Source organism: Saccostrea cucullata, unplaced genomic scaffold (genome assembly GCF_032062105.1).
Source record: "Saccostrea cucullata isolate Sc308-1 unplaced genomic scaffold, CSIRO_AGI_Scuc_v1 ctg10903, whole genome shotgun sequence".
NCBI lineage: Eukaryota > Metazoa > Mollusca > Bivalvia > Ostreida > Ostreidae > Saccostrea > Saccostrea cuccullata.
In genome coordinates this window covers 12,949-22,495 of record NW_026924019.1, presented here as the reverse complement: position 1 = coordinate 22,495, position 9,547 = coordinate 12,949, and the positions used below count along the sequence as shown (strand labels likewise).

General features: G+C 34.2%; 1 protein-coding gene across 1 annotated transcript; it reads right to left on the bottom strand.

Moving 5' to 3' along the window:
- Positions 1-5,996: 5,996 nt before the first annotated feature.
- LOC134265492 (protein translocase subunit SecA-like) lies at positions 5,997-7,007 on the bottom strand. Its single transcript, XM_062747710.1, has one exon. It carries the CDS (start codon positions 7,005-7,007, stop codon positions 5,997-5,999), a length of 1,011 nt encoding a protein of 336 aa, XP_062603694.1.
- Between the last annotated feature and the right edge of the window lie 2,540 nt (positions 7,008-9,547).

The window sequence follows — 9,547 nt, the reverse complement described above, 5'->3', positions numbered from 1 at the left end:
CAATGCACTCTCAAAGCCTCCATTTAAAATTAATCAATCATTTATTCTCCAGAAATCTCACCATGCAAACCAATACAAGAATTACTGTTAATATAAAGATGTAATTAATACCAATGTTTAAGTAAATCGACAATTTCTGCATTTTATTGATTTGAGTTCTGACCAGCATACAACATAAAGGTTTTAAAAGATATTTCCAACAAATCACCGCTACGTCCATCTTGACATATCGCTTTTGATTTTGTCTCTCGAATTTGCTTTAACATGTCGAAGATCATTAGTAGTTCATTCATCTGACTTTCCCTTGAAACATGCTCTAAAATACAAAATAAGATCTCTTCGAGGTCTACTCCTTTGTCAAACCAGTCGCTTGCACAATTCATAATAAATAATAGCGTTTTGTTATCGGAGCATCCAAGACATTGCAAAGCTAAAGTAGTCATTTTTAAAGCTGTTGAGCAAAGTTTCTCGGTCGTTCGAATTTCTCTATATTCGTTAAAATTACCGATGCCTTTAACTATCAGATTCAAAATGTCAAGACATAGTTTTGAAGTTTTAGCAGAAATAGGGGAGCTCTTCCACGATATGTTTTAAATCATCGTATCGAAAATCTTCTGAATGCAGTTTAACAACTTTTAATGAAATGCTGCATAATCGCAGGAGCCAACAATAGATACTTGTTTTATCATTTTCGTATGGTAATAGCCAATCTTGAAAAAATTGAATTATTTGGTCAAATATATTTTCTACACTTAAGTTCTCATCCCGAACAAGTCTGTCCATAAAGAAAATTAACTTTTTTAATAAAGGATCTTCTGTCAATTTTTCTGCTGTTTCAAGGATAGTGGTAAATGTGTGAAAGACTGATTCTTTCTGCAACCTTAATGTTTTCTAAGATCTTCTCGATAAAAATCATTGTTGGATATGAAGAAATACCAAATATGCATGAAAAATGTTTCACCATCTCCAAAATAGGCTCTGCAATGGTACTCAAATCAAAGGACTTTTCTTTCAGTTTACTTGAAAATGATTGCCAACACTTTTTCATAATTTTTCCGATTTCCTTCCATCTTTCGTTGCCGAAATTGTGGCAAAATGCACTCAATAATCTCCATTACATATCCAAATGCTTCTGTATTAAAGTCATGTAATTGCTTGAGGATTTGCACAGACGGCGTTGATATCTTTACTAGAAAATCTACAATGGTCGAATTCAACAATTCTTTGAATAGTTCAAGAATGTCAAAAAACAATTTGCCGGTTTGAACCACAAAATCACCTGGTTGTCCGTATAGATTATGCATATATCGTCCAAATTTGAGCAACAAGGAGATATACAAAAGATCTTTACTGTCCTTGTCACAGAAGCACTTTGCTTTTTCAGCAAATTCACTGCCTTATGTATATTCTTCTGCGCGGATATTTCTTCATCTTAAAGTTCAAAAGAATTTCAATACATCCGACCAAAAATTCACTCTTACTCTCCGTATAACCAGGTAAAAATTTAAGAAGCCTTTTTAAGACACACAGTATTGTTTTTGTATCATGACCATTCTTCATATCCCGAACAACATTAACTAAAAATATCTTCGTTGTCATAGTTGCGTACAAGTTTTTCTATTTCAGACAACAAACCTTGAATGGAGAAATTTTCAGAATTATGAGGATCGCAAAAAGAAAGTAAATATGAGAGTGTATTCAATTGCTTCTTCTGTATAAAAGCAGAATTTGAGGTCGATCTCTCAAGAGTAGAAACGATAGTTTTTAATGCATTAAACAGAATGACTTCAATTCTTCCTTCTCTTAGCACACTAGCGCACGCTTTACAACAGTCTGTAAATAATGAATATTCTCGAGGTATAAGTGTGTGAAATACATCGATTAGTCCATCTAATACATCTACAGGTTTAAACTGACCAAAAAACCCCATACAGAACTCGCATAGTTTTGTCAATACGTTATTCTTATTTTCACCGTAGCCCTTCAAGAGTGCATTTATTACGTTTAACAAACTTAAGCAAAACTCCTCTTTTGTTGCGCCCTCAACACTAACAGTATCGCAAAACTTCGTACACTGCTTGATTACGTTTTTCCATATATGATCCTTGAATTTCTCTTCACACTCATGTAGTATCTTTTTACTCATGCTTGCTTCGTACCTCCCTTTTTCATCCTGAGAGATCACCTTAGAGATAATTTCTCCGACCTCCCTAAGCCTATTTGATTCAGTGCATAATTCAGAGACTACGCATTCAAAACATAGAATTAACACACCTTTTACTTCCATTTCGTTTCTTTCCTGTAAAACATTTTTAAATGATTCAGAAGATATCACCTTGTATAAAATTGCTCCTAATTTACAGTGTTCATTTCTTTTACAATATTCTTGAATTAGCAATTGTATCCCATGATGTGTGCAAGTTATAAAACTGTGAATGTCTTTCTTTTCACTGCAACAATCTTTCAACATATTTTTGATTAATATCCATATTTCCTTTTTATCTGTTGTTTTTAAAACGCCAATAGTATCTAAAACCTTTTCTGTTGATTCCAGAAACCCGACGTATATTGTTACGCCTGTTTCTTCGACACTCAAGCTTACACACATCGATAAGAACTCCAGAATAGAGTAAGTAAATCTGTTTGATTTATTTAATGCGACGAATTCCTTTATTACACTTAATATAAGGGTGATTGTTTGTTTGTATGACATGGAATTGCGTATCCCTTGAACAAGTTTCAGAACAGCTTTGCCAGCATTATTCATTTTCTCGGAAGTGTTAGTGGGCAATTCCGTTACTTGTTGTAACACTGCATATAAATGTTTTTCAATACTCTGCCACTTTGAAGACGATGAATCATGAGAAATACACATTTTGAAGGCTTGTAAAACAAAACTCAGGATGGAACTTATTTCTTTGCTCATTTTTTTATTCACAAATTCATTGAAAACGTCGAGAATCTCAATTAATGCATCGTCTTTCTCATTCTTTAGGAATCCACGGAGAATCTTACTTCCCATTTTTACAATCAGATTTTCAACGTCTGTGTCACAAACCGAGAGTCCCCTTATAATTTGTTCGTAAAGCAAACACGCCGGATTACATATATCGAAGCTAGTATTGCTCTGATAATCTTCCATGTGTTTTTTAACGATCATAAAAACAGACGACCATAAATTCCGGAACGATGATGACTTTGCCTTTGTGAAGATTCTATCGAGCAGATCGAAATATTTTCTACTGATTTCTGTCATTGGTTCACCTTCTAAAATCATCAAACATATTTCAGCATACTGAGAAATTGATTCCATGGCTTGTCCATTACATCTAACTGGAAGCATTTTTAAACATTTCAAAATTGCTTTGCTTACTCGTGTTATTTCAATTCCTTTATCCCTCGCACTATTTACACTGACATAAATTTCTTTTGATTGATTTATTATTTCAAGAAACCATTTTTGTTCATCTGGCACGAAAAAAATGTAATGCTTCTACAATAGTGCTTATAAAGCTGTGAATGTTAATTTCCTTGCTATAAAATTTCAAGCAGTTACTTCCAAAAGTAAGCAAAACACAAAATCCCTCGTGATCTCGAAAAATGTCTTCCATTTTATGAAGTACTCCTAAAACAATATTTTGAGGGTTGTTTCGTGTTCCTTCGGATACCTCATTTGCAAATTCACTGATTACAATTCCAATTTGTTTGCATGTTTCATCAGCGAAGTTATTCGTTAAATGTACAATAAGATTAATATAGAGAAGATATGAGCTTCTTTTTAAATCTCCATGTCCTTGAATTAAATCACAACAGGTAATAGCACTGTCCAGAACTCTTTCTGTGCCTTTGTTAAGATCAGTGCTTTCTCTTGCATATCTTAGCACAATCTTAATTCCAGTCAGTAATTGGATATATCTTTCTTTTTTCGATTGAAAACATTCAAAGAGTAATTTTATATTACTTAACATATCAGTTTTGTATCCGAATATTTTTACCAACTGAATGGTCAGTTCAATACATGCCATCCCGAAATCATCCGCATGATTCGCATACATATCCTTGCAATTGAGTAAACACTTCCCAATGTTTTTTACTCTGTCGTCACACATTTCTAAACAATCCAAAAAGATATTTTCCATTGATATTTTACTTGATGGTTTTTCCTCCAGTTCTTTAAGACGATTCAAGGCAAATACAAATAACTCTTTTGTTTTTTGGTTTGGAATATGCTCAATTCCAACGTGTACTAACTCTACGGCTGTTCTTTGAAGACCGTCCTTTACAGATATATTCCCAAATAATACATCACCTGATATTCTTGTAATGGATCTAGACAGAGTTAAGTACTTTTTTAATGTTTCTCTACCAATTCCGCATTGAAGCCCAAGCGAGCTCACGATACTGTCCATTTCCTTTTCTAATTTTTGTTTAGTGATCTCAGAGGCTGTGCAATCAAATGACTTTTGTAAAAGATCAAGGAGGTGTTCTATAATGTAGTCTGAAATCCTTTCAAGAACTTCTAAAATAAAATCTTCATCAGTTTCTCCTATTGTTTTTGCCTCCTTTCTGAAGGGTTTACATGTTTCTTCGAGAACCGGATCAACAATTTCTAAATACTTCTCAAGTAGTTTATCTAAATTGCACGACGCAAACTGAGCACCTTTAAAACAATCAAAGAAAACGAAGCACATTCATACTGAGTTTTACTACACTTTTTCTGTGCCATATTCACTATATCTTTCAAACAGCCGACAAGTAACTGACGTAAATGGATAATTGAGTCAGTTTTAAAAAGAGTCTCCGTCACGTTTTTGTAATTCTCTACAATCTGATGAACAGTTGCATTCTTGGATTTTTGTAAAGATATAAATTCTTTGTATATTTCATTGCCTTTCTTATTTTTTACTTTCTTCTTAACTACTATTTTTAGCTTTTGTTTCGTCTCATCTTTAAAATGTGCCTTCATTTCTGCCCTTAAACTGTCAAAAACGTACTTTGAACACTTTTCTTTCAACGCTGAGGTTATTTCTTCCTTAACTTTGCTGCAAGTTAGTTTAAATATCCCAGACGATAAACTACTCCAACACTGACTTCCTTGCAATGTCAGGTTTTTGACAACGCCACCAACGCTTTTTGCTCCTTTCCAGGCTTTTTGGACCTGATTAAATCCAGTACATGCTATTGAACAAAGTAATTTAACTCCTTTTTCTTTAATCCATTGCTTTCGATCTTGGCGCTCATTATTAATGCATCCATATGCTACACTGCATATATCGTTTATCCCTTCACCTATAATACCAGGACCAATAGTTCCTCCTGAGGATGCAGATATTATTGTGCCAACTGCAACCTGCATAACACCAGTCATGACCACCAAACAATCTTCAGTTTCAAATTGCCATTTCTTGTCAATACAAATAATGCTGGTTAACCCCATTTCCCAAAATAAATATAATTCACTGTCTACTTTTTTGCAAACAGACTCTTCTCCAAGAGAAATTGAAAAAAGATTATCTAAGAGTACGTAGGCTTTTTCATTTCTTTTGTGTAACTCCTCTAATTTTTCTTTTGTTGTTGAAATATTTTTTGCACAGTGATTAAATATTTGCAATCGCACTTCCATCTGAGCAATGGCTAAATTCTTTGTCGATTTCTTGGAGAGAAGGCTGAGAAGATGAATACACATTTCTGCATCTTGTTTAAAAGTATCGATAGTTGCTAAACATTTTGTAAGGTCGCCGATAGCAGAAGTAAAATTTTCAAGCATGATGTAGCAATACGCACGATTGTAGTACGCTATTAAAGCTCTTCCAGGATCCATGTTTATGGCTTTAGAAAGCAAATCCTTGCCAAGAGTGTAGTTTTCATCATCTATATCTATATTAGCTAATTTAACAAGATGGGACACATTATTTGTGGGTGATAAGTCCTCTTGGACTTGTTTCTCTTTCTTCTCTAGGCTACTTTGCAGATTATTCATCAATGATGTTGTAGAATCATTGCTTTGAAAACTGGTACTCTTCTTTTAGCCAGAAACCCCAAAACTCGTGTAGAGACTCAAGTTTAAGTTTGCTTTTACTATTCTTATCACCATCGAATTTATGATTTTCAAGGAAAGTGCAATATTTTTGAAACAGATTTTCCTTTACTTTTACAGTTTCCTTCAACGTCTTCTGAATTTCTTTTATCCGTTCTCTTTCAATATTATTTCGGATTTCCTTAATTTGGTCTACACTGTTATGCTTAACAAAGTCTTCATTTAAGTCAGATTTATTCAGAATAAGACAAGCGGATCCCGGTTGTCCTTTACGGGCACTGCGCCCAAAAACTTGTTTTTCAACTCGAACATTTGATGGTAAAAATGTAACCACAACAAATAACCCTCCTGCCTTCACAACTGATTCATTAACACAAATGTCTGTTCCACGACCAGCAATATTTGTTGCAACTATGATATCATCCTTTCCGAATTCTTTTTTTGCCATATCTCTATTAACTTCGTCATTTCTTGTATATTCTATAATATTGTTCAATTTGTTTGTTTTCATGTATTCTGATAGTTGTTCAACCGTGTTGATATCTTCACAAATAACTAAAACAGTCCTTCCGCTTTCTGTATATTGTTTTACAGCCTCAACTATTGTCGAAATCCATACTTCTTTACTTTCACAAAGTATTCCTGCTTCTTCCTGAAATTGTTTCCTTCGAAAGGGTGGTATTTTCATGCAAGACAAGCCATACGTATCTTGAAGGAATTCATTTTCCTGATGATCCCCTAGTGTTCCTGACAAACCGAATATATTATTTTGGTATCGTTCGAAAAAAGCTTGATTTGACATAAAATTTGTAATTATACTCAAGGGACTTATTTTTAGACCATGTTTCATTTCTAAGAATTGATGTAGTCCATCGCTCCACTTTGTGCTCAGCTCTATAACACCTGTAGATTCGTAATCAATAGGAATAATGTTGTCATTTTTTATGAGATATTGTCTTCCAGCTGTCATTTGGAAGCCTCAAATGCCTTGTCTACCCAGAGAGGTAACATTTTTCCCACGAAGCTGGAAAGATGTGATGGAACTTCATGATTTATTTTATTGATATTATGTTCAACTTTTTTGGTAACTAAGTCTTTCAGATCCTCGAAATTTTTATAGATTTCACTGACCATACCATTTCCTAAAACTAAGACCGGAATTCCATCATCCTTTTCTGAAAATAAGTCAATATGGAATTCACTTTTGAGTTCATACATTGAGAAGGATATGCCCAATACGCTGGATAGGTGATTAAGACAATCCACTAGTTTCTGAATATCAAGGTCTGAGAATTTGTTTTCAGATTCTGCATTACATTTTTCTCCAAATGTATGATTTTGTAAAGTAATTAATCCTTCTTTATTAAATTCATTTACAATAGAATTATACTCGTCTTCAGAATTTGCAAATGTTTTGACATAAGAATAAAAAAAGTTGGGTTTTCCCACATAGCATGTATTCTTTTCCTCAAAAATCATATGCGTAAGAAATTCTATTTCAGTCCATATAATCAATAACACAGGCTCCAAATGATGAATTCCAGGCACTGAATGTGACAAATATGTTAACTGAATGCCTTGATCTAAAAGCATACAATCAACCTCATCTACAATGACGACGTTAAATTGTCTGTCTCCACGTACATCTTCCCGGAGAAATTCGTGCCTCAATATATCTGATGCAAAGGACCCCACTGTTCCATAAATAATTTTCGACTTGGAATAACACGCAAGGCGATCTTTATTTTCCTCTGGATCTAAGTTACAGGATACTTTAATTTGAAAGAGTTCGTAAAACCTAGCCCAATCATAGCAATCTCTTTTAGCAAGCACGGGTGAACTGGATATAATATCAACAACTTTTCCCCTGAGTGTATTATATACTGCAAACATCGCAACTATAGACCACTTTCCCTCTCCTGTATCAACCTGCAAAAGTTTCCCAGAACTTTTATTTAAAGAATTAACAAGGCAATATAACGATATTAACTGAGTTTGCCTTGGCCAGAATTTACTGAAATGTTGAATCCCTTTGCATATTTCAAAAATGTATTCTAAAGAGTCATTTTGATTGGCTTTCAACTTGTCAAGTTTCTCTAGACATGGTTTACATTTTTTCAAATCAATCTGATCCTTCATTTCATTCACTTTCTTTAGAAAGCTTTCAATGTCTCTACACTCGTTTTTATCTATTTTTCCATCCTTTTCAACTTCTGATATCAAATCTTCAACAGTTTTTTCACAAATCTCAAGGGCCTGTGTTTCACATTGCACTAATAATTCATCATTATTACAACATGTAGGTATTGAACTTTGTTTTGTTTGGTTTAAAATGTCATTTGTTGCCTTGCTGACATGGTGATCTACCTTATTGTTTAAATGCACTTCCACATTTTTTTCACCAGGAAGTATATCTATCGGATGAAGGTACCTATCCAGTACACCTCGATTTGTTGTTTCCTTCTTTTGTCTGAGTATATTTACTTTTGTTTCTGAAGGAAGATTTTTCCATTTCAAATCTTTTTGCAATTTCTTTGGCCATTTTAGTAAATTGCTCTAAGTCAGTCTTTAATTTCTGTATTTCAATTTCTTTATTTCTTCGCGCTTCCTCTTGTCTTTGACGTTCTTTTTCCTCCTGTCTCTTTTTTTCGTCCTCTTTTCTTTGTTCTTCTTCTCGTCTTTTCAATTCCTCTTTTTTCCTCTGCTCTTCTTGTTTTTGCCGTTCTCTTTCCTTCTCTCTTTGCTGTTCTTGCTTTTGTTTCTCTTTTTCTCTCAGAGTCTTTTGCCTTTTGTACAAACATTCTGGACAAATGTAATTTTTATTGGCATCTAATGTCCATACATCCTTATACCACCATTCATATACGTATTTCCCCGCTGTACCTCCCCAGTACACACTGAATGGAACAATTGTCGGGCAATCAACACATGACGGTCTGCTGCCCCAACCCCACATCTTGACTTTATGGTTGTCTCTCTTTTCTTCCAATAAATTCCTATAAAAATATTTCCCACATTATGATATTGTTACCAAAGGCACATTTTATTTTTCCTTTAAATCTAAGGGCCTTTACAGTCTCCTGCCTTGGAAAGGGTGAGTCAGGGGACCAGGCTATATAGAGCCGAAAGCGAAGCTACTGTGTCGACCGATTTACTCCGATGATATTCAACAGAAAACATGCATAAACATCCGCCACAAATAGTTCATGTCATAATTTGAAATGTAAGTAATTGTATTGATAAAGCAATCTTATATTGAATATTAGATTTCGTTCAAAGTAAAACTAAATTATAAAGAACCTTAAAAGTTTTTCGTAATGGAACTCATTTTTAGTGTAGCGTCATACTCTGAAAGAGCAGCCTGGTTCCCTGTCCCTTTGCTTTTCTACGCGCGCGTTCCTTGCCAAGGATGAGACAGGCTAGCTGAAAGAGATACGAACGACAACTCTACATACTGACGGCAAGCGGTAAATCTAGTCTTCCCGACGCTCTACGGTCCTGGATTTTTAA